A 24,459-nucleotide genomic window follows, 5' to 3' on the forward strand; every position below is an offset into this window, starting at 1 on the left:
TATTTAAATGTTAATATTAGATAAGATATAAAAACGATACTGTGTGCAATTTTTACTAAAGACTAATTTTAAATTTCTATTTAAAATATTTTATTTTTTTTTTAAAGCTGAAACTCAACTTGGGGCATTCTGTATATATACATATATATACTTATATATATATAAAATAATTGCATTAAATGCGTTATTGTAATTAATATTGTTATTGGATAGTTTGTGCAATATTGTTTGTTAAAAGTGTTGTGCTCAAAGCTTATATGAGAAAGACAATTTCTGTCTCTAAATATGTTAAAATTATTTGATTATTATATCCTGCCATTGCGCTGACAGTAAAATTAAATCAATAAGAACAAATCTGGAGTATAATTTTTTAATTCTTAAATTTTAGATCTCAGGAACAAGAGTGTTATTAGTAATTTTGATAAATTAATAATTAAAAATAAGCTATCCCAAATCATTTATTAATATAATATTAAATTTAATATAATGTTAAATCATTGAATTTCAAATCAAATGGAAAATATCAATAAGATACATGTGGGTAATTAATAATTAAAAAAAAAGAGAGAAGAAAAATCTACCAATACGAAAACATAATTTAGAACATTTTATTATGAGTTTTAAATATTCTATTGAATTTCGCTAAATATATAAATAAATATATTAATTTGCTAAGCCTTGGAAATATTAATTGTAATAATTTACAATAATCATTTTTAATTATTATTGATGTCTTCAATATTTATTTTTTTGATGTCATATATTACTCACTAAAATACTCTTCATCACTAAAATAATTGTGTTTTTTATAACGTTTTTTTGGTACAGTCAACTTTTCTTTTCTGTTACATTCATTTATTGTTTGTCTATGTTCCAATTCAGTCTGTCTTTGCTGAAATGATCAAATAACATATCAATGAAAATGTAAATTTTATTCTATAAAAGTCTATAGATTTTTTTCTTATATGTTTAAAGATTTGAATTAATTTTTTTCTCAATTTTTAATCAAAATTAAAAAATTATAAACTGTGTACCTCGAATGCAATGACAGCACTTAGTGTTTCAGGCTCTTCTTCCGTATCATCATCGTCGATGTCATTGGTATTGCGTCTTGGCCTTTTCGTCGCCTCATCGCTATCATCGGTATCAAGGTAACTTGTATCATATTTTTCTTGCTTTACATTTTTCTTTCGTATCCTGATTCTTTTTGGTGGTGGTTTTCTGGGACCTAATGCATTGTTACTGCAGCAATAAGATAAATGTCCTTCTTGTCCACACTCATAGCACTGGGTTTTGTCTGGATAATCTCTACGACGTATGAATTCAGTACTGCGCCCATTGTCAACTGCTATGGAACTTTTTACAGTGCGACCAAATACCTAATACAATTGAGGGGAAAAAGGATGAATGTTAATAAAATTGCGTCATTATTTGATTTTTTGATGCGCTACTTAAACAAATCAATGATTATATATAAAATAATATAAAGATGAAGATATATATTAAATGATTAAGCGTAAATGGTAAAAATTTAAATCTGTACCTCTGTGTTATTGAGAGCTTTTGCGCAGACTACAGCATCTTCTACTTTAAGGAATAACACAAAGGCGACACCGCGACTACGTCGCGTTACTTTGTCTTTCAATATCGTTACTCTGAAATGTAAATGGATGTAAACGATAAATTTATACTATAAATTACAAGTTATTTCATCGTTATGATGACTCACTTGACAATCGTTAATGATTACTCACTTGACAATTTTCCCATAATTGCTCAACAGCTGATGTACGTCATTATTGGTTAAGGAAAACGGTAAATTCGACACGTAAACAGTGGACTTGCTTGGTACAATATGACCGCTCATGTTTCCTCTCAATTTTATCTCGTTTTATAAAAATCACATCATTAAACTACATACCTTCTTATTTCAGGCAAATAAAATACTTCATCAAAAATATTTCACATTTCTTTTTAACTTGTTTTCTTTAGAATGCTTAGGAGAATTGCTACGACGTTTACTTCCAGCTCGAAAAACAAGGTTAAGTTATTTCTAACCTGACCTTGGTTGGGGGTGGGATCGACAAAAAAATTTGTCAATATGTAAAGTTAAATTTCGTGTACTAAATGTTCGATACAGATATATTTTGTATTTATTTATCTACATTTTTTTAACATGGAGATACCGTGCAAAAAGTTTATTTATTAAAATATAAAACCATTTGCAGTTATAATTTGCTATCATATACGGATCTTTGTCTTATATAGAAATTTATTATTCAATTTATCACTTATCATAAGAGGCAGAGCTTGGAAGAAATATTTATTTCAAAAGTTATTTTGTATGTGATATATTTTTGCAGAACAATTTATATCTACGAGATTGGTCAGCGATATGCGTTATGTGCATATACTGTGGATTTTCACAAAATTAATCTATATTCTTAATTAATAAATGTAACATACATTTTCTTTATATCTATATTTAAGCAGATATAAACTTTTTCTTATAATAAAAAAAAAATTTTTTTCTCTATTTTGAGGCTATAAATTCTTATGTCTTTTACAAGTGCTTCCGCAGTAAGGACTATACATATCGAGATGTACGTTCTGTATTTTTGCATTGTAAAATATATCATACTTCACGTGTTAAAAGCTTGCTTCGAAAAAAAAATTCAGAAAATACAATGTGTCGGTGCAACGATAGAATTCACATATATAAGCGCAGTATAATTTCTTCAATACTCATGACTCCTGTTGCTAGTAAATATAATAACGTGATTAATTTTGTTTACCGCTAAACCGCAAAGTCAGCATGGCTATACTACATTCGTTAAATCACCGAACACTATCAACAAGCATTACACAGAGTAAAATATAAAATAAAACGTTTAATTAGAGAATATAGCCATGATGAAAGTTAATAACATATTACGTAAGCAAATAAGATAATATCCAACATTACAATATTCATGATTCCGTCATTTCCGCGCTATCCTCGTCCCATTCAGTAGCAAAGCTTTGTATTTTCTTGCGTTGTTTATCAGCTATCCCTTCTATATCCTCTTCCCCCTCGACGTGCTCTTCCTCGATAATCATGACGGATCCTTGAGCCTCGTCCATACTGTTGTTACTTTGTTCGCTGCATTGCTCCTCATCGTACTCCACTATTTCCGTTTGTTCTTCCACGTATTGTATCACTTCCTCGACTTGATTATCGGTGCAATTTTCCAACATGTCCTGAGTCACCTCCTGCATCTCCTCCTCCTCCATAACTTCTTCGACCTCTTCGACCTCTTCGACCTCTTCGACGACTTCCTCGACTATTTCCTCGGCATCCTGCGTGACTTCAGCAGGTTGATAACTCTCGTAAGATCGATGATCGCTTTCCTCGGCGCCATGGATATATACGATCATTCCATCGTCTGTACCTTGCATCACTATTTGCTCGTTATCAGCGATATCCAACTGCTGCGGTTGCTGATGATGATCGTTCTCGACGTGCTGGTAATTTTCATCGTTATTTACCAGCATTATCATATGCTGACCCTCTAATTCATGCTCGCTGTAAGTGATATTACGCGTTATGTCATCTAACATGTCTGGCACGATGTAGTGAGTGTCATTAGTTTTTTCCATCGTTACAGTTTCGTTCTCTTGCGTGTCCACGGTTGCGTCGGTATCATCTCCAACAGCGAGGGAAGCTGCTATACCGCTGGCAACATGACTGAGAGCCTCCGCTTCGGATGATGGTTCCAGTGAGATAGGTGGTGTGGACGGCGCGGATTCATTGGTATCCCTACTTAATTCCTTGTGCGCGCAGTCTAAATGTACTTGCAAATTTGTCAGACGCACAAATACCTTACCACAATATGGACAACGATGGCCCTTCGTCTCCTTGCCGACTACCATACCTTCATGTCCGCTATTCAATTCGTGTGTAGTAAGCTCAGTGATGCTCTTAAATGACTGATTGCACTGGCCACATTGGATATCCTCGGAAGGCAGAGAGTGATGTCGGGTAGGAGGCCGATGATTGTGATTTATTTGATGGCGCACGAGTAAAGTTTCCGAAAGAGCAACATACGAGCAGGCCTGGCATTTCGGGAAGCACATGCTCTTAGGCGGTGGCACGTTGTGCTTGGTATAAAGATGATACATCAGAATATTACGCTTGGTCGCTTTGTAACCGCAATGCTCGCAAACTCTCGGATCAAACTTCTCCTCGTGCACATCCTGCATGTGTCTTCTGTACATGTAATAATTCGTATACTCTTCGTCCAAGTCGCATTTGTTGCATTTCCAAGGACCCGTCTCGCCATCGATATTGCCGTTGCACTTGGAATCGTTCTCCTCGCCATTATTGGATAACAGGTGATCGGACTTCAGAACCACATAAGATACTTTTGTTTTGCACCCGGCATTGCTATCGGAGGATTTCGTTTCCTTCTGCATGATCTTCAATCGAATATTTTTATTGTTCTTCACTAAGTGTGGATACTTTTTTAATACTTCTCTAATGATTTTTGCGTGATTGTTGATGGAATCGTCGGTGCTCGATCTATTTGACTTAGGCTTTTCCACATTTTCCTTTTCTTCCAAATCGAAACGGACTCGTTTTTTCACAGACTGTCCTTCTGGAGATTTCTGAAAAGTCTTCGATATACTCCAATCATCATCCGAATTCGCGTCTGTCGGACTTTTCTCATTCCCCTGATTTTCTTCCTCCTCGTCTTCAGTTGTGTCATTTTTACTGTCCCTATCCGGTGAACGTTTACGAGAACCACCTCCTTTTTTATATGCATCTGATGCTTGAACAATAGGCTTTGTATTATACGTAATGTCGTCGAACGAAGAAAATACTCCCAAAGCAATATCATCCGCTTCCGGAAGATCGAATCTGGATGGACCAGGAGTTGTCTCCTGAGGTTTATGCATGGAGGATGTGCCGTGGAATGTTCGTACTTCGTAATTCATCGCAGGCATAGATGGAGATTCGTCCAGCTTTCTCTTCCAAATTGGAAGTCTTCAATAATAATAAAGAATTGTTGACATTTAACTATTATAGGTAAAATTGTGCTTGGAACATTACATCATGCAATACGTACTTCCTGCCTGGCAACGGCTGTCCAGATAAAGTCGATATGGAGCTAATGACTGGTTTTGTGATTGGGGTTGATGATTTTGAGACAGTTATTGCTGATCGCGTGGGTGTTTTTGTTGCTTCAGCCTGTAAATTGCTCGTATTGAATTGAGCATCTAACAATTTTGTTAGCACTGTCATTTTCATTTTTTGCGCCGTACGGTACAAAGCATGTTGCTCTGATGTCCAGTATTCCAAATGTCCAGTGTACATAAATCTATGCATATAAATGCAATCATACATATAAAAACAACAAGAATGTTTTAACAATAAATATTGTATAAGTTATGCACCTTATAATAGATTTAACACACTCATAAGGCATGTCTGAAGGCATAGTAATTATACCATTAAAGTTTTCATTCTTTTCTCTCTGTTGCTGCTCAAGTTGCATAAAATAGTCTGTACATGTCGCCACTACGAGTTGATGGGCCTAAAATTGCTACTTATGTATTCACAGAATTACAAGCAATTATAAGCACTATATATTATTTATACCTGTACAATAATATCACTTGTAGGAAATCTAATTTTTAGATCAAGAAATTGTTCATTAGAGTAAAGTTGCTGAACTTGCTGGAGAAAAAACGATCCCCAATTATCCACCTTTACTTGCTTTAACCCACGCAAAGGGGGCGACTCCTCCTGAATTATTCCCGACTCCATCGTGAAGTATTTGACAAAAATATCAACACCTGATCTTGACACAGCAAAAATTATTTAACATAATTGGATACAATATAAACAAACTTAATATTACTGTATTCTACTTTCTGGATTATTATACAAATTAAAAAAATGATTCTCAATGAAAAGTATCAAAAACCATTCGCAATCTTTCATATATCTAATAAGCTAAAGAAATGTGAGCTGGATAAGTAATATATATCAGTATGAATTATTTTAACTATAATCCTTGCACTTTATTCTACAAACATTAAATAATATGTAGAATTATAAAATGTATATACATTAATGTGACATCAAAGTGTGAAATACAAGTGGTACAAGATACTTGGATGAAATAATTACATCACATTTGGTATCAAAATTACGATACTACAATAATTATGATCTAGTATCGCGCGAATACATTGCACAACAATCGGAAAAAGTAGAATAACACAATCTTAACATATGATCTTGTACATAAAAAAACGTGTACATGTAAATGCGAGTACAGCCGGGCAAGCTCAATCTTCTTAGTCTCAGGAATCGTGAAATAGCTTGAAAAAAATTCGATCAACACGACGTTCGCGACAGGTCGATTCTTCCTCGATCAAGGACATTGAGGGCCGCGGCATATCTCGCTTCGCGCTTTACCCGACTGGTGCATCAACTCGCGCGCGGAATCTCGTCGTAAGGGGCGTAAAAAGCGCGACGGGTCCTTTGCGCGGGAAGTCCACGATTTCGCGAGGAAGAGGGCAAGGATAGCGGAGGGCTCGGGAGCGCGGTGGAAGCGCGGGCGACTCGATCTCGGGGGAACGGCATTATAATCGCGTGCCACATCCTCCCGGCGGTCCGCGGGAAGACGCTGGCTGCATCCACGGCTGCGTCCTCTCCGAGTTGCCCGTGACCAGCGTTACCCGGCTCCGCGACGCGATCCGCCCCGTGCGCGTATATACGCCAATCGAAAATATACTCCTATGCACTTACAAGTCGCATACCTATTCGCAGCAGGCCTTCAATATTTCCCGTTCAGCACCATCTCTTACGAATTTTCTCAGTATGCAATCAACAGCAAGCATCCCATTATGTGTCGTGACTCACAGATGGAGCTGTTCGCGTTCGAGCCCGCGGCCGGCCACGAAGCTGTCAAGTTTGACAAGAGCGGCCGCTCCACGCGGCATCGCGAACGCACGCGATTGGTCGATTTTGCACGTGACTCGAAGCGGATATTAAACACTGGGCCGAGTTTCCACTGAGCGCGTCTCGACAAAGTTTTGAAATAGCGTCGTTTTTATTCACACTGAACGCGTCGCGACAAGACGTTTTATGTTTTTAACTTGCTCATAATAATCCGAAATAAATCGTTTTAGTTTAATTTACATTTGTCATAGACATTTGTATTATGTTTGCATTAATTGTGATACTTTTTAAATTGTAAATAAGAGTTTAAGAAACAACTATTTTTTTATGTCAAGCAATACGGCGAAGCATGACATAATCAACAAAATCTACTAATTACAATCTTTTGGCTACACCATCAAATATCTGAGTAATAACTGGAACTTAAAAATATTATTTTGATAATAATTTTGAACTTATAATAAATATCATTTCATTATCGGTGGGCTACGTCATGGTAAATGCGCGGTTTCATCCAAAAGTCCAAAATAAAGCAATCTTACCAATGCGTTATCTAAAAAGACGCGCAAATTCACAAATTATGCAATAAAATGGGATGTTCTGATTGGTTAACTCGTGACGCGCCGGCTGACACGACGCGAGACGCGCTCAGTGGAAACTCGGCCTTATTATACTTGAATTGACTTCTTTCTAGATCTGTCTAAAAAGTCGGCATAAAATAATGATGCAATATTAATAATTAATAATAATTAATAATCGATGATTACGTATAAATTAAATGCATTTGTAATTAAATGCGAATTTATGAGAATTGGACTTTAGCAATGCATACGTATCTTGATTTGTCCATGTGATTTGGACTTTATCAACTTTATGTAAAAATGTAAAAGGTGATTAAAATCCAACCACAAGAGAGAAAATCCTTGTATTATTCTTTTATTATTTTTCCCCTGATATTTTATGTCAATTCTGCGAGATTTTTTAATAATTAAATTTTAAACATTATCCAAGTATTAATTTCGACAAACGAATAAAGTTGCTTGTCAAATTTGATTAATTATTTTTAATCGTACTTTTCGCTGGATTTATCAGTTTTCATTCCGGTAGGAAGACTTTATCAGTAGTTTTTCATATTTTTTAGGCAGTATTCATTACTTTAATACGTATCAATTCTAGGTATCAAATATATATATATTATAATTAGTGTCGTATTGCTACATACATTGGAGTCTCGTCTCCTTCCGGAGGACGAGTATGACGTTACGTGTTGTGGATGAATTATTTTCGAGGCTTTTCTCTTGAGTTATAATCAAGTGATGTTCTATAAAATCTAATTCGAGTATCACTATCGCAGGACACAGCTATTGACGCAGGATGGACGCGGCTGCAACGAGTAAAAGGATGCAGGACTTACCACCGAAAGGAGGCTATGGTCCCATCCAAACAGAGCGGATTAAACTACGCAGCATTCTTAATGGTAAAGTGCGATAGATTTATCAGTATGATATGATTCTTCGAGTTACTAAACAGTAACCTACAATATTACGTAATGACGTTTTCAATTTTTCGTGTTTTTGCAATTTTACAGCAAAGAGTACATGGGCGATTTTCTTTGCCACCCAGGTTGTCGGATTTTATGCTTACTATTTGAACTTGAAATTGGTTAGACGGAATCAGATTGAGATGAGAAGCGCACGTCTAGCTATATGGCCAGCACTGATAGCGGAACGAGATAGAGCGTAAGAATATCATGGCCTGTATTCATAATTCTTATATTTAACATCCTCTTCAGCTTTAAGATCTGAAAATGGTATCAGTCACTTTACTGACTGAATAAAATCTTAGGGCAACCTGCTTATGCTTAAGATACTCTTAGATAAAAATGTAGATCACATGACAGGTTCATATGTGCTTTTCGTTTAATGCACTATTCCTAATAGAAGTAAACAAGAGATCTTAATTAGATGATTTTGAATTTTATAATGTTTAATAATTATTTTCTCTTTTTGCCTAGTGTCTTGAGACAGATGAGACGCAATCGTGATGAGGAGGCAGAGCTAATGAAGAATGTCGAGAGATGGGAAGTTGGCACATATTATGGTGAACCGATATACTTCCTGGATGAAGAAAATCAATTTAGGGAACCTCTGTTTATCGAACACTTTGCACATTCTGATCCATCCGACTACTCGACTCGTTCTTGGCGTCATTTGTTCACATAAAGGCATTGTCAACAATTTTCATGCAGGTTCTGGTCAATTATAAATTGCTTATTCTGGTCAATTATAAATTGCAAACCAAATAAACCTGCATGCGTAGTCGGTTGATAAAAACAAGAAGAAGTGTAATTATGCATTAGTTGTAAATTATTACAAATACCGTTCTAAATTCTTTGGAGCTTAGAAAGAATAAAAAATCATTCTTAACACAATAATATTTCCATATGAATATTCCTCTGTCGACAATCTTTGTTTATTTTGGTTATTTAAAGATAAAATGATAAGAACTTAATGATGTAATTTGTTATTTAGTGTCTTTTTTTTTTTCTTTTTAAGCTTTTATGAAAAGTGTCGAATGAAATGTTTATACATGATTTAATTATTTTTATGTATATATAAGATTGAATTATGCTTACTTTTACATTTATTTTTAGAATTTTATGAGTTATAAATGTAACAGATAACTGTACATATATAAAATTTATCTATGTAAAAGAAGCACAAAAGAAAAAGCAATATTAATCGAAACGAAAAGAGCCGATTTGCAATGCCATTTTGTTAATGCAGATTAATTAATGATAAGTGTCAACAATATGGCATACTTTCTCATATACGTTACCTCGAGGTAACATCTTATTATTTCATAGTTTATGCATAAATGAGCATTAATATCGGAGAGTTTATGTCCAAATAAATTGTCAATAATTCTGCGCACACATTTAATGGAAAGAAAAAGTACGCAGTCATTTTTCTCTCTTATCCACTGAAGACTAAATTTATATCGTAAAGAATGGGAGATAAAGAAGCGCAATTTCTAAATTTTAATAATAACATATGTTGCAACTGTACATATTACGAAAAGAAAGTACACGGTGCGCCAACTTTGTCTTTTTACAATCTACAATTTTAAAAATAATTTTTTTCTCGTTACAAGACATTACATTTTAGGAGGAATAAGATCTTTGGCAATTTGTAGATAAGGGATTACTCGCGGTCGTTCCCTCCACCATTCAAAGCTCGCTCAAGTTTATCGACTCGATGCACCGCACGCGCATGCGCATGCGGCGCCCAATGACCGATCCGCGCGGGCGGCAGGGGCCAATGAACGACGCTCCAGCGGACACGTGGCGCGCGGCGGCGAATGAGAAGCGTGCGCGTCGCGTGCGCGCAACTTCGCTCCGTTCGACTTTTCCTTCGTCCGATGCAGGCGGTCTCGCCGATTTCCAGAAACGCGCTAACCAATGCGCCGTCATCGTCGTTGTCGTTGTACGCGCGGCAACGTTACACCGCGTTGTCCGCACCATCGCCGGCTACGAAACAAGTGTCTGTGTACAAGATGGCGGCGCCCGGGGGAGCTTTCACCGTCACGGGGATCGCCAGGAAGCAGCAGCGGGCATCGGCAGACGCGGTGCGGCCGCAGCGACGAGCGTGAAGGCGAGAAGCTAGCGGAGGGAAGCCCTCTCCTCTCGGAGCTACGGTAGCTACGGCAACGTGCGCTGTTAATCGCGACTGGTTACGACGACCTGACCGCGAACCGACCAGTGCGGTGCGGTGCGGTGCGGTGCGGTGCGGTGCGGTGCGGCGCGGCGCGGTGCGACGCGGTGCGACGCGGTGCGACGCGGTGCGGTGCGACGCGGTGCGGTGCGGTGCGCGGTGCAGTGTGGTGCAGCGCGCTGCCTGTCCCGGGTAGAGCGGTATCGCAGCGAGCCTCGCATCACGGGCGGCGACAGCGGCGGCGTCGCGAAGGATGCGGTCCGAGGAGCGGAAGAGGAAGCTCTAGGCCGTTGGTGGTTGGTGAGGCAGAGGCAGGCAGGTAGTCGAGTGAACGTAGGCACGTAGGTAGGTAGCTAGACGAGGAGGAAGAGCCGACGAGGTGTGGGCCTTACCTTATCGGTAGGAAGGAGAGAGACGGACGGACAGAGAGAGAGGAAGAGAGACGGAGGGAGAAACGCACGGAGTCTACCAGTTCGTCCCGGGCAGCGGTACGACCGCGAGATTACGTTGTCGTTGTCGTCGTCCATCATAGTTCCCGTCCATCCGTCCGGCTGGGAGGATAGCAGCGAGACGTTGCAACGTTGTCACGCGTCACTCCCCATCGACGTAGTCTCGCCATCGACGTCGACGGCGACGCTGCTACGACGGGGACAGGGAGCGTGAGAGGGAGCGAGAGAGACAGACAGCGAGGGACGCGAATTTTGTCGAGAGAGTGGCGACATTACGATGGCGACGATATCGACTACGACGACGACGGCGGCGGCGACGGCGACGACGGCGACGTTGACGTCGACGTCGACATCGACATCGGCATCGACCCCGACATCGACGTTGGCAACTGCAACGAAGAGCACGATGGCGATGCCGATGGAGCGGAGGAAATCTTATCACGATCTCTGTCGTCTGTGCGCCTCTTACGACAACGTCAGCATGCATATATTCGGCCAGGAAGGCAGAAAGCGGCAGCTCGTTGACAAAATTCAGACGTGCCTGTCGTTCAAGGTGAGTCTCTTTGTTCGCGACAGCGATATTATCCTGCACCTCGTGGAACTCGCTTTCGCTCTACTTCTTTTTTCATCCTCTTCTGCCCTCTGTTCATCTCTTTGTCTCTCGTAGCGTCCCTCGGTCTCTCCCTCTCTCTCTCTCTCGCTCTCTTTCCCTCGATTTCATTTACGTTTCTGAGTCACCTCCCTCGGCGCTTCGTGGCCCTGCACGGTTCGTCCTCGATCTCATTCTTCCGAGATGAGAGAGAGAGAAAGAAGGAGAGAGAAAGAGAGAGAGAGAGAGAGAGAGCGCCAGAGACGGACGGAGAAAAAGACAGACATTCACGGACGACTCGTTCGGCGTCGACGGGGCGTTACTGGGTGAAGGTTTCCTTCCCACCGCCGCGTCGTCGCCGTCGGCCATCGCGAGCGAACGCGATGGCCGAGCGGCGTCCTCGGACCTCGCCAATTCCACCCAGTGGCCATCGCGCCTCGCGAGGACGGCGAGGTCGGCGATGCCGACAACGAGGCGAGGAGGGACGCCCCGTCGCGCGACGCGACCCACCGGCGACATTTTGTTTGCCGCCTCGGCGAACGTCGTCGTTTGTTCTCCTCGGGCGCTCTTCCTGCCACGAGACTCCGGCCCGTTATCGCCCCGTCATCGGGTCAAGCGCGTACGCGCGAGTTCTCCTTCCGGCGGATTTCCTCGCGCGCCCTTTGATATTTCCCACGATCACGTGTACCATCCCTTGTCGCTCGATGGGGATGCTCCGAGGAGCATCCTCTCTCTGGAGCGCGTTCAATCGAGTATCCATCCCTACGCTAGAGTTTACGTCGACGCTTTATTATTCTTACAAGGGAGGTTTATTTAAACCTCCGCGTAACGAGAGATGAACAAGTAAACGGATAAAAAATACTCGATGAAAGCCACGCGATCTCCTTTAAGATGCATCACTATTATTCTGAAGTATGTTAGATGCACGTGACGATCCTCAAGAGATGCGTTACTACTATTCGGTGCAATATATGACACTGATATATGCATTTATTGATTGTGTAAATAATGTTTTATATTTTGTAAAGTTCAAATAAATATGTATGTAAACATGATATAATTTTCAAGAATTACAAACATCATCTCTCAAAAATATTTTGTAATAAAAATATCGTAAATATCGCGTGAAAGGTGAAGCTTAAATTTATTAAATTTAAATTTCTTCTCTTTAATAACAATTAAAGATTTTACATAATAATTTATATAATATATTAGAGAAAATTTTAATTTTCGCTCGATTAGCTGAAGAATAGTAAAAAGCGTGCTATTTTTTTTCTATTGAGAAATTTTCGGCAAATTTCTAAAGAGACTACTAATTGCATCTTAGAATTGCAGATATCCATTGAGATTGATTGTTACGAAATCTCGTCTGTGACGAATACAACGTGCGACGTGCATTTTAATAACGAGAAGATAGAGGCGCGAACATTTTACGAGGAATTTACTAGTTTTTAACGACGCAAGAGATAATTAAAATGACAGTAAATACAATAATAACATCTGCTTGCGACAGATTTATTCGCAAATACAGATTTATAATATAAATTAGGAAATTATTTTGTTTTAATCTGTAATCGTATCTATAATAGAGAGTCAGGAAATATATATATTGCGATAACAAATTAATACAATAAAAAATAAAAGTAATAATATAAAAGTAACAAACATAATTATTTACAATTTTTTCCTATCATTCAAATGACAGCAAATACAATAATAACATCTGTTTACGACAGATTTATAATATAAATTAAAAGCTATTTTGTTTTAATAGAGAGTCAGGAAATATATATATCGCGACAACAAATTAATACGATAAAAAATAATATAAAAGTAATAAACATAATTATTTACAATTTTTTTCCTATCATTCAAATGACAATAAATACAATAATAACATCTGTTTGCGACAGATTCATTCGCAAAGACAGACTTATAATATAAATTAGTAAACTATTTTGTTTTAATACAGAGTCACAGGAAATATATATCGTGATAACAAAATAATATAATAAAAAAATAATCTAAAAGTAATAAACATAATTATTTACAATTTTTTTCCATTCAAATATACGAATTGACGACATTCTACAATTCTAAAATTAATTATGAATGACAAACGTAATTGTAAAACATTAGTTTAATCAATACGCGTATTAAATATCTAATTTAATTTTCACCTCGTTATTATCGCTGCTTATCGAACTATCAATAAATTTAGCCATTATTTCTAATTAAATATTTATATATATATATATATATATATATATATATATATAATATACACATCGATGAGAGACAGAATTAGAATAGAAATTTATTATGCTTAATCCTTTAACGTTAATATAAAGTTATTGACACATTTTTTACGAAAATATCGAAACCTCTTATGTTTCAGATAGAGGAAGTTGATCCTTTGCCGAAAGTCCTATGTTATCGATGCATGTATAATTTGGAAAATTTTTACGACTTTAGAACCGCATGCGTGAACGCATCTGCTTGGCTGGAAAGAAATAGGCCCAAGGAAGACGTAAGTGTCTCGATCTGACGTTGGAACGAACTTAATCTCTGATTTGTGTACTTGACAGTAAAATATCGAGCGAATTGAGACGTAATCGCGCAATCTGATATTTTCTCTTCTCGATATAATTGGACCTATATTTTAAAACCTCTTCTTTAAAAATTAGAGTATAAATAAATGATATTATGTAATCAAGCAATTATATCTTTATAGATTATTAATTTATTTTTAATCATTATTTTTATACGAAAAGTCAAACGAAGAGAAAGATTTATAAGGATAATTTTAACATCGAACAGCCGCATCTGATTAAAACGAGAGAGTGAAGAATGTGATTAAATATTATAAATCAGAGATCATCGTTTTATATATGTATAAATACATTGGATGTATATGTGTCGTAGGCGAACGATGACGGTGCAAATGATAGCGCGCAGTGCAGTGAGATGCACACGGAGCTTCTAAAGGGAAAGGAAAATATGCCAATACTTATCCCGGAGGCGCCGGTGGTCAATCCGAATGCCGCGTTAGGTACACCACCGAGGTTGAATTCCGATGGTGAGGCCGATCCCGAGATTGAAGAGATTCTCGATGCGAGCGAAGGTACGGACGAAGGTACGTGTCCACATTCGTTTTTGCAAAGGCTTCTTTTTTTCCTTTTATATCTCGTAAAAGTTGTTGTTCACGCATATGTTATTTCGATACAAAGTGCTCGATGATTCGACAGAGGATCGACGATCGGAATACGAATACGAGATGGATATGGAGACGAATCCTAGTGACTTCTTAGAAATGACGCCGATGGTAACCGAGGAAAACGAGGAGGAGTGCGGCGCAAACAATACGAGTGTCGCAGCCAGTCAACAAGAGGCCGTGACGGTCTTTCCACCTACTTCGCAGCAACACGAGGTCTACGTATGTTCTCTGTGCAACAAGGCATTTAGCTCCAAGGGTCATCTTTCGTTGCACGCGAGGATTCACGTGGGTGAGGGTGACGTGATCGGCGAAAGAGTCATTACTGACGACCATACCTCGTATCAGCGACCGTATCAATGTGATCTCTGTCATAAATCGTATTCTACCGCGAAGCATCGCTGGGGACACGTTTCTACAACACATCGGTGAGCCAAAGCTTCAACAAATCTGTACAGTTATATATTTTACATATAAATTAGTCATTGTAATGCAATATAACGAATTTACTGGTAAACGCTATTAAAGTTCTTGATTAGAAATGCTTTACTTAAAGAATAGAATGAATTTTTTTAAGTTAAAACTTTTTCTTTTAAAACTTACTTTTTCTTTTAAAACTTACTTTTTCTTTCTAATAGTTTATTTTAGTAGCTTTTATATACATAACATTTAAATAAACCTTTTAACATTTCTAAATTATTAATATTTGTTTTATTTTAGGGGACATCCTGCGGTAACGTGTGCGTATTGTTCGCGTATATACTCAACGCGGTGCAATTTGGATGAGCATATAAAATCGCGACACGCCGGTCTACCACCACCCCCGGAATTATCAGTTTCCTTTTCTCGCGCGGAAACACATTATCAATGTCAAACGTGTCCAATGATTTATAAAGATCTAGCAGACTTCAACGCGCATCGTCAGATATGTATTGAGGAGCAACGCACTGATTTATTAAGACAAAGCGACGCGCAGAATAATAAAAGTTTAGTCGATATGTCCGACGATATGTCAAGTATTATAGATTCGGACGACGAGAATAAAGACTTTAGGAGTGCTGAGGCTAAACTGGCCAAGAATCCGCAGTTGACTATATTGAAACAAGCATTGACTAAAGGAGACAGTTTAAAACGGATTTACGACGATGATGGTTCAACGTCAAGTTGCAAGGCGAGAAAAATAGTCAAGATAGGTAAAATTTTCAATGATTAAAATTACATATTTAGAACGATTGAAAATTTCACACATAGGATTAAAAAACTACCTAATTTTGGATCGTTATATTTAGAAGGTGAGACGAATCCTGAGGTAAAAAGGTGGTATTGCGAATATTGTCCGCAAAGTTTTACATCGGTGGACAATCTAAAGTCACACGAAGTTAGGCACGATGTCGAGAAGCCGTTTATTTGCATACTGTGTCGAAAGGATTTCGTTTTGAAGTCTTCATTGATGAGGCATATTACGTCGGCGCATGGCGTTGATCCTACTCCTATCATTGACAGTGATAAGTGTCTAAAAACATCTGTAATGTCTCAAAATTGGAACCGAATGGATGTCAGCCTTTATGAGCAAAGTGAAATAAAAGAACCACCAGAATTCTCGTCGTCACCCGAGGTAAAATAAAATTTTTATTCGGTTTTTTTTTATTGTATTAAAGATATGATATGATTCATTATATGCATTACGTTTATGCAGACAAATTTGGATAATGATGACAAAGATTTGAAAAATAATGAAATCGAAACAGTATTTATATGTGAGATTTGTGCGAGGGATTTTAATGATCGAGCGTCGTTATGGTTGCACATGCGTGCAACGCATAAGGAACTTGCTGCACTTGCCTGTGGAGTATGTTTAAAGATTTGTTCCGATAATACACAGCTCCAAAGTCATCTCTACATGTATCATGGAAAATCCAAGCTTTTAATATCGGAACAAAGAAGGTACAAGTTCTTATATTGTCTACTTTTTTTAATATAATTTTTTTCATAGATTACATTTTTTCTCTATCTCGTAATATACTAGTCAATATTTTTGTAAAATACACAAGATATGTATTATGAAACATGATAAATGTAAAATGCTAATGCAGGTATAGCTGCACAATATGCGGCAGACAGCATGATTCAAGAAAAAAGTTAATAGCTCATGTCTCGATACACAATATCGATTCTGGATATGATCCTGCAATTTTTGTACAATTAAACAGTAATTACTATAACGAAAACTTGAATGGTACCGAAGGAAATGAACAAGTAATAGATTTTGATGGAGAAGATGGAGAGAAAGTAGATTGTTACATTTGTTATAAATCTTTTCCAAACGAGGATCACCTTATACGACATCAAAGAAATGCGCATAAGGTAAAATTAATCGTACATTAATATTTTTAATATAAAAAAGACCTTGTATTACAAAGTTACAAAAAATTTGATATAACTTATAGCATAGAAATTAAACAATTTTCCTTATAGTCTGAACAGATAATTCCGCTAGGAGAAGCGGGAAGTGGAAACGCTCCGAATGTCAACGGCAATGGTAATAGAGCGCAGTATCATTTATTTTTCGTTTGCGAGATTTGCGGTAGTTCTCATTCGAGTAAATGGGAACGTTGGTTGCATATCAACAATATGCATAACAACGAACCTTCCATCAAGGTGAGTTCGAGAGATAGATGGGTTCTTGTTATCTTTTCTTGTGTATCTTTTTTCCTGATTCTAACGTGATTATTTATCGTTCCAGTGCGAATGGGAAAATTGTGGAAAAATATTCGCGACAAAATCATTACGTAATGATCATCTCCAGCATCATTTGATCCAAGGCCCGTCACCAAACACCTGCGAGATTTGTGGGAAATTATGGCCTACTCGTGTCGATTACTGGAAACACGTGATGGGCGTTCACGCCGATACGGTGCCCCTGATCTGCGGCGTTTGTCTGAAAGTATTTTCCGATGTGATGCAGTTAAATGCCCATGTAAAGGCGAAACATTGGCCACTGACCAATGGTGATTTCAGCTGTGATATTTGTGGTAGGCCGTATTCCAATAAATCCAAAATGTCACGGCATAGAAAGATCCATGGTTTGGAAGTGGCAGCGGCAGCGGCAGCAGCGGCCGCGGAAGCGACGGCGGCTGTTGCGGATGTCGCGTGTGATAATAGTAACCTCAACGAGATAACCAACGAATCAGTGAAACTCGAGCATGGCAATAACAGGGCCGTAGATCTCAAATTGAAATGCGAACAATGCCCCGAGCACAAGTTCACGACTCTGGACAGTTTACGCAATCATCGTCGAGCAATTCACAATCTCTTCCCGTGCGATTTATGCGTTAAGTACTATGGTCGCACGTCGCACTTGTGGAAACATGTAAACAGGGTACATAAGGGTCACGCGGACGTGACTTGTCCGTATTGTGCGAAAACGAGCGCGTCGAGGGATCATCTTACGGCGCACATTGCGAAGATTCATAGGTACATACCTACGATAGGTGGCAAAGACAATCAGAACTGTGTAGTTTCCAAGTCCTTGAATATCGAAGATGGAATCCTGCATTATTGTGAAAAGTGTAACAAAGGATTCCACAAGCGTTATCTGCTCCGACGTCATATGAAGGGTTGTCAAAACTACCGTAAGGATCCTGGAGCATTGTTGACCCGCTGCCGAGCCTGCGAGAGGATATTCAAGGATCGTGCGAGTTTGCAGAAACATATTGAGAATCACCACAGCACGTATACCTGTCATTTGTGTAACGAGACCATCACTTCCAAACTGGGCATCATGACCCACAATCGCGTCAATCATATGGATCATCCGGATCTGACGTGTGACCATCCAAGCTGTAAAAAGCTCTTCCGCACTAAGGAGGATCTCGAGTCTCATCGAAAAGATCACAAATATCATAGCAATCCGAATGTCTGCGATTTCTGTGGCGACACCGTGGAGAATAAGCTAAAGTTGAAGATGCACGTACTATCGTTACACCGGAACGAGATTGGTGTGTCTTGCGGCGTTTGTCTCATTCCTATGAAAGATCCAAAAGATTTGAAGAAACACGTCGAGGCGGAGCACAGTAGCGTTCTTTCCAATCCGAATACGTGTCAGGTATGTGGCAAGCAGTATGCATCCAAGTGGAAGGCTTTTGATCACACGAAGAAATGTCACGGAAAAGTTTTCCTCACGTGTAAACAGTGTTTAGCAGTTTTTACGGACGAAAATGCTATACGTGATCACTACGAACACGTGCACAATGTTCCAAAGGACCAATTAGCCGTTTTCGAATATAGAATGGACATCAGTGCAAAGAGGGAGGATTACGAAATGCCTGATATCATCGTGAAAGAAGAACCGGACGATCTCGAGTTCGACGAGGAAATGTGTGACGAAAGTTCGAGCGATTCTCGCAAACGCAGACGATCGCCGAATGATACGTATGATTGCGAAATGTGTCCTGAGATCTTCCTCAATTCGGACACGCTCGCCAAGCATTATCAGAACGTCCACAACACCGATCCCGTCCGTATGTTCAAAAAGTTTAAGAAGAACAACGGTGACGGCAAGCGTAAAATGAGAAACAGAAGCAACTACGAGTGCAAAAATTGCAAGAAGCAATTTTCTACCAAGACCCTATTCTGGAATCACATCAACGCGTGCACGCGACGAAACTCGATATGCAGATTCGACGTTCCGAATAATATCTCGACATCGATTCTAGAGTCGCATTTGAAGAACAATAATCAGATTCAGCGAGAAGAACCGATGCCGTTGACGAATGAATCCAATTTGAACATTCCTGACTTCAACTTGTTTGAGGACATCAATCTGCAATTGTCAGCCCAGAAACCGGTGCCGAATCTCATGCCGTTGTCGCAAGTAAAAGCAGCGGGTAATAGCAAATGCTCGCGCAAAGACTCACGCAAGGTGTATGACGAATCGACCAATACCGAGTGCACGTGCGAGGTCTGTGGCAAACAGTGGCCCGCTAAGAAGCACTTGTGGCAGCACTTGATTCGCTTCCATCGGGCCGAAGCGGCCGTTACCTGCGGTGTATGCTTGAAGCTGTGCAAATCCTATCAAGACTTGGCCGATCACTTAAAGGCCGAACATGCTCCCGTTTTGTCGCCGGAAGGCAACAATTTCACGTGCAAGACGTGTGGCAGATATCACAACGCGAGAAGCAAATTGCTGCTGCACATGAGTATTCATATCGGATACTTCCGATGCGAGAAGTGCCAACAAGGTTTCGCGAGTGAAGAGAAACTCGGCGAGCACGCGACAAGCTGCAACGGCAAGTCGGAATTTGAAGATCATGCAGCAACAGCGGATATTGAAGATAACGCGAAAAATGACAATGATGAGAAAGGCAGTTTGATTGCCGATGAAACGTCGGTCATCGAGGAGGAGGTTGAAGAAGCGGATTTTGAATCGGAGGGCGAAGGTAGCAGAGGCATCCAAAACGAAGAGAACAATAGCGAGGAAGACAATTCAGATAGCGACTCGGATAGCGGTAGTAATAGTAGTTCGAGCGAGAACGAGGCCGAAGAAGAAGAGGAGGAGGAGGAAGAGGAGGAGGAGGAGAACGAAAATGAAAACGGAAATGAGTCCGATACAAGGACTGAGCCGGACACGAGACCTTCGAGCAGAGCGAGCGGTAACAGTGAATCGTGCAATTCCGAAAGTGACGAATCGGATATGGAAGAAGCGGAAGTGCGCGCGATGCAAAAGGAAGAGCCGCGATTGAGTGACATCGATAGATTCAGGATACACGGCGAGGAAAATTCGCCGGCGATAGAAGAAAATTACGTCGAGAATCAAAACACTTCCGCGGCGACTGACGAAGATCAAATTAAACAGAGTAACTTGAATAACTTATTGATTTCCGGCGCACCTGCGAATGTAGACAAATTTCAGACATTGTGTCTCCAGGAATCCGCTGCAGCTATGGCAAGTGACGTAGATTTCTCTAATAATGACGAGAATGATAATGAAGAAGAGAACGACGAGGAAAATAATGAAAACGACGAAGAAGGAGAGGAAGATGAAGGTGAGGGTGAAGATGAAGGTGAGGGTGAAGATGAAAGAGAGGGTGAAGAAGAAGGTGAGGGTGATGAAGGTGAGGGTGATGAAGGTGAGGATGGAGGTGAATGTGAAGAAGAAAGTGAAGGCGAGGAGGGTACAAGCGAGGCCGAGGCTGAAAGTGGAGAGGATGAAGGTGAAGCCGAGGCCGAGGGTGAGGAGGAAGAAGAGGAAAATGACGAGGACGTCGACGACGGACCGCCTGTGCTGAGTCCGATAATGCCTCTGTTACCAGAAAACGAATCCGAGGAGCATAGCAACACGATGGATCGTACAAGGCATAAACTTAGTCCGATGGTATCGTTGAATATGGACAAATTAATGGAGGGGTGTGAGATAACGGAAATTAAAAATGACGCGGAAAATGCGGCGGCAACGTCGAACGCGTCCAATTTCTTCGCGGCTAACAACAACGATCTACCCGTGACATGGGACGAGGACGATTGCGCTTCCGATGTCGGAGACAAAGACGTGATGGGGGTGAAGAACGAGGAGTTTGATAAGGAGTATGCTAAGAGAAATATGAACGACTTGGATGGCGACGAGTACGACGAAGATTCCGGGGACGAAAATGTCATGGACGATAGAGACGGTGGTAGTGGGGATCAAGTGCACGAAATACATAGTTTAGACGGGACAGTGTTGATGATGGCTAAAGACGCGGAAGGTAATCCGATTTTGATAGAACATAATGTGTTAGATATCGATAACGACTCTAACACCGAGGTGGCGCAGTATATTTATCCAGATAATGCTTATGAGATCGAGGAAGAGGAGGACGAGGAGGATTTTGCGACGCAAAACGAAACCGACGCTATGCAAACGGACGAGATACAAGGTACCTATGTTCAGGATATGTCGGAGAACGACGACAGCACGGGGGATGATGTAGAGGAGGACAGTAGTGACGCCCAGAAATAGAATAAGACACGAGTGCCAAAACAAGGAGAGAGAGAGATATTTAGAATATAATAATTATAATTCTGTAATAAAATGTAAGATATTAATTAATGCAACCTTGGGACTGATCGAGACTCTTGAAAAAAAATATGTCATATGTACCTTGAAGAACGAAACAATATTGTACAGTAGAGTAAGCGAAGAGTAGTTTGTAGCTTCGAAAAATTTTTTGATAGATTAAGCATAAAAGAGATTACGATTTTCACGAGAATATGTTTCGTTTTTATCGATTTGTCAAAGGTGCGTCAAATAAGACAATTTGCGAAACGTTACAAGCTTCCAAAAGAAAGAAGAAAAATGTCACTAATCGTTTCGCAGAGTAATACAATTTTGAATTATAAAAAAATATGTCTAAGTATCGCGTTATGTGTAGATTACTAAGAGCTACAATTTACAATACCTTTTTTATGTTCCCGATATTAGTTATATCAATAAAGCACTTTTTTGACAATAATAATATTGCGACTATAGCTCACGCGCGAGATGCCATCCGTTAGACAGTAGGATGCGAATATAACGAATTAAACGTCGCGTTTTTGAGAAGCAAGATTAAAATCTGCAAACCGCGTGTGTCCCACACACAAATTTAAATTCTTTCCTTTCTTAAATGTAATTGATAGATTCTTTCGTACTGATATGATTATTTTAATCACCTAGAATTGTGCAGCAAAAAAAACCATGACAATTATATCAGTAATAAAGAAATACGATTGTTACACAAGTTACACATCGAAAGACATTAGATTAAAACCTTGGTAGAGTTTGACGCCGTCATTTGAACCCATTCGTTTCTTTTTAATGGAGACATTTCAAATCAGGTTTTCTGCGTGCATTTGCTTTAGCGAAAGATCGTAAAGAAAAACTTTACCGAAACGCATGATAAACTATAAAACTATGTCCATAAATAAAGTCGAATATACTATAACGGAAGCAACAAGTACCATCCACATTTCGAGATAGATTTAAATGTTTCTTATCGGAATTCTTTTTTTAGCGTAATATAAAAAGAAACGAAAATCGTACACCTTCGCTATATTTTTATGGAAAAGTGATATAGAGAGAAATAAAGGGGGTTTATGTAAATAATAGCTTTAAACGATCAATCTGTACAGTTATGTAATACGAGTGTGTTTGTACGTATGGATGAGCGCATGTGTGTGTGTGTATCAATGATATGCAGAAAAACTCGAGACGTATATTAGAGAAGGAAAGGGAGTGTATTTCTCAATTACAAATATCAACGATCAATTGAAACTTGAGCGAGACATAGTTGTTGCTTTGTATTATATTAATTTAATCGCCTTGCAAATCTTTTCAACTACTTAGTTTGAATGAGTAAAGTCAGAGAGGACAGTAAAGTGGAATCGTTGTGTGTTACGTTTGAATTGTGACAGATTGAAAAATATACGCATTTTTGTGCGCAATGCGTATGCGATAGCGACGAAAAGTTAGAAACGAGCGTCAAATAGCAAACGACGTTTTTTTTTAAATCATATTCGTCGATTTCAATCCAATAACATATGTCAACGATCTCTCTTTTTTCTTATTATTTATTATATCCATTCCAAAGTAATTTCTAAGATGCGCTACGTAGTCTTTAAAAGAGATAATATACTGATTTTGCCGTGCGTATTACGCGATATATGAACGATCTTCGATGATGTAGAGAGGAGTTGAAATTGGAATGCCGATGATAATGTGAACAATTTTTACTTATTATTATCGAAAATACTAAAATTATATTCCTAAATTGTGAAATTTAAATGTACAATGTTTCAGTATTTCACGAACGTTTAAAAAATCGTGCATATTTTTCTTTTTATTTCTTCTATATTGCTAAGATTTACAAGTTTACATACATTAAATGATTATTAAATTTTTTTCATATATATATATATATATATATATATATATATATATATATATATATATATACAGAGAGCACGATTATGAAAATGTCGTATTGCGAGTGATTTGCATTCAATCAATTATATATGAACATGTCTTGTACAATCGTGCAGTGAAAATTACTGGGTTTAAGTGGACTTTTAATTGCGACGAAAAAAATTAATAGAACGGAAATGAGATCGACGTTTTAAAAGCGTAAAACTTGTCGAATATCATCGCCAAAGTTTTTCCTCGCTCTGCGGCAATCTGATCGCGAATCGTACGTGTATATTGAGTAATACGGACATGCGAGGACAAATTACACATATAATTTATCGTAAATTATCATTCTTCTAGATTTGTTCAGAACTCTGATTACAATAATTATTCTTCATGTGTTTTTGCAGAATGACTTTCTTATTTTATCCCATCCTGTAATGGCATGTTACGCATGTTACGTAAGAAAGTCACACACATATCGTACACGAATAGCTTTTATCACATTGTTCTTTGTAAGTGATAAAGATTAGAAAAAAAATCTATTTTTCTCTCTAGTAAAAATTGTCGAAAAAAAAAATGCAAATTATGTAATTATTCGAAAAGATCCTTGCAAATTGTA

The 24,459-nt window shown here is 38.8% G+C and overlaps 4 protein-coding genes across 13 annotated transcripts; 2 read left to right on the top strand and 2 right to left on the bottom strand.

Annotated features, from left to right (window-relative positions):
• Positions 1-708: 708 nt before the first annotated feature.
• Positions 709-2,131, bottom strand: LOC105251285 (zinc finger CCHC-type and RNA-binding motif-containing protein 1). Its single transcript, XM_011257964.3, has 4 exons — positions 1,755-2,131; positions 1,544-1,655; positions 1,035-1,379; positions 709-892 (listed from the first exon to the last, which is right to left on the bottom strand). Exons 1-4 carry the CDS (start codon positions 1,865-1,867, stop codon positions 764-766), a joined length of 699 nt encoding a protein of 232 aa, XP_011256266.1. The 5' UTR covers positions 1,868-2,131; the 3' UTR covers positions 709-763.
• A 375-nt stretch (positions 2,132-2,506) lies between these two features.
• Positions 2,507-6,922, bottom strand: LOC105251286 (centrosome-associated zinc finger protein CP190). 6 transcript variants are annotated; one of them, XM_011257969.3, is made up of 5 exons: positions 6,811-6,922; positions 5,642-5,838; positions 5,437-5,576; positions 5,109-5,360; positions 2,507-5,026 (listed from the first exon to the last, which is right to left on the bottom strand). In XM_011257969.3, exons 2-5 carry the CDS (start codon positions 5,807-5,809, stop codon positions 2,971-2,973), a joined length of 2,616 nt encoding a protein of 871 aa, XP_011256271.1. In that variant the 5' UTR covers positions 5,810-5,838; positions 6,811-6,922; the 3' UTR covers positions 2,507-2,970. The 6 variants fall into 6 exon arrangements, with proteins under 6 accessions (XP_011256271.1, XP_011256273.1, XP_011256270.1 ...); XM_011257971.3 differs by having other exon boundaries at positions 5,642-5,843; positions 6,811-6,917; XM_011257968.3 differs by having other exon boundaries at positions 6,800-6,916.
• An 899-nt stretch (positions 6,923-7,821) lies between these two features.
• Positions 7,822-9,288, top strand: LOC105251287 (NADH dehydrogenase [ubiquinone] 1 alpha subcomplex subunit 13). 3 transcript variants are annotated; one of them, XM_011257973.3, is made up of 4 exons: positions 7,822-7,842; positions 8,307-8,429; positions 8,541-8,691; positions 8,967-9,288. In XM_011257973.3, exons 2-4 carry the CDS (start codon positions 8,327-8,329, stop codon positions 9,172-9,174), a joined length of 462 nt encoding a protein of 153 aa, XP_011256275.1. In that variant the 5' UTR covers positions 7,822-7,842; positions 8,307-8,326; the 3' UTR covers positions 9,175-9,288. The 3 variants fall into 3 exon arrangements, with proteins under 3 accessions (XP_011256275.1, XP_019883093.1, XP_025262829.1); XM_020027534.2 differs by lacking the exon at positions 7,822-7,842 and adding an exon at positions 8,037-8,055; XM_025407044.1 differs by lacking the exon at positions 7,822-7,842 and having other exon boundaries at positions 8,147-8,429.
• Positions 9,289-10,800: 1,512 nt separating this feature from the next.
• Positions 10,801-23,492, top strand: LOC105251288 (zinc finger protein Xfin). Of its 3 annotated transcripts, XM_011257976.3 has the most exons (11): positions 10,801-11,667; positions 14,102-14,233; positions 14,629-14,839; positions 14,934-15,345; positions 15,638-16,110; positions 16,207-16,532; positions 16,614-16,861; positions 17,011-17,281; positions 17,393-17,575; positions 17,661-21,660; positions 21,729-21,938. In XM_011257976.3, exons 1-11 carry the CDS (start codon positions 11,392-11,394, stop codon positions 21,743-21,745), a joined length of 6,549 nt encoding a protein of 2,182 aa, XP_011256278.2. In that variant the 5' UTR covers positions 10,801-11,391; the 3' UTR covers positions 21,746-21,938. The 3 variants fall into 3 exon arrangements, with proteins under 3 accessions (XP_011256278.2, XP_011256276.2, XP_011256277.2); XM_011257974.3 differs by having other exon boundaries at positions 17,661-23,492; XM_011257975.3 differs by having other exon boundaries at positions 14,952-15,345; positions 17,661-23,492.
• The last annotated feature ends 967 nt before the right edge of the window (positions 23,493-24,459 follow it).

The sequence above is a fragment of the Camponotus floridanus genome, unplaced genomic scaffold, assembly GCF_003227725.1.
Source record: "Camponotus floridanus strain SB8 unplaced genomic scaffold, Cflo_v7.5 scaffold16, whole genome shotgun sequence".
NCBI lineage: Eukaryota > Metazoa > Arthropoda > Insecta > Hymenoptera > Formicidae > Camponotus > Camponotus floridanus.

What these genes read in the sequence shown, in the direction of transcription:
- LOC105251285 (XM_011257964.3), bottom strand. Translation starts at nt 1,867, where the DNA reads ATGAGCGGTCATATTGTACCAAGCAAGTCCACTGTTTACGTGTCGAAT. An exon ending in AATTATGGGAAAATTGTCAA is followed by an intron (nt 1,656 to 1,754) that starts GTGAGTAATCAT and finishes TTTACATTTCAG; the next exon opens with AGTAACGATATTGAAAGACA. An exon ending in AAGCTCTCAATAACACAGAG is followed by an intron (nt 1,380 to 1,543) that starts GTACAGATTTAA and finishes CAATTGTATTAG; the next exon opens with GTATTTGGTCGCACTGTAAA.
- LOC105251286 (XM_011257969.3), bottom strand. Translation starts at nt 5,809, where the DNA reads ATGGAGTCGGGAATAATTCAGGAGGAGTCGCCCCCTTTGCGTGGGTTA. An exon ending in TGTGTTAAATCTATTATAAG is followed by an intron (nt 5,361 to 5,436) that starts GTGCATAACTTA and finishes TTATATGCATAG; the next exon opens with ATTTATGTACACTGGACATT. An exon ending in CAGCCGTTGCCAGGCAGGAA is followed by an intron (nt 5,027 to 5,108) that starts GTACGTATTGCA and finishes TTATTATTGAAG; the next exon opens with ACTTCCAATTTGGAAGAGAA.
- LOC105251287 (XM_011257973.3), top strand. Translation starts at nt 8,327, where the DNA reads ATGGACGCGGCTGCAACGAGTAAAAGGATGCAGGACTTACCACCGAAA. An exon ending in ACTACGCAGCATTCTTAATG is followed by an intron (nt 8,430 to 8,540) that starts GTAAAGTGCGAT and finishes GCAATTTTACAG; the next exon opens with CAAAGAGTACATGGGCGATT. An exon ending in ATAGCGGAACGAGATAGAGC is followed by an intron (nt 8,692 to 8,966) that starts GTAAGAATATCA and finishes CTTTTTGCCTAG; the next exon opens with TGTCTTGAGACAGATGAGAC.
- LOC105251288 (XM_011257974.3), top strand. Translation starts at nt 11,392, where the DNA reads ATGGCGACGATATCGACTACGACGACGACGGCGGCGGCGACGGCGACG. An exon ending in GAGCGAAGGTACGGACGAAG is followed by an intron (nt 14,840 to 14,933) that starts GTACGTGTCCAC and finishes TTCGATACAAAG; the next exon opens with TGCTCGATGATTCGACAGAG. An exon ending in CACGTTTCTACAACACATCG is followed by an intron (nt 15,346 to 15,637) that starts GTGAGCCAAAGC and finishes GTTTTATTTTAG; the next exon opens with GGGACATCCTGCGGTAACGT.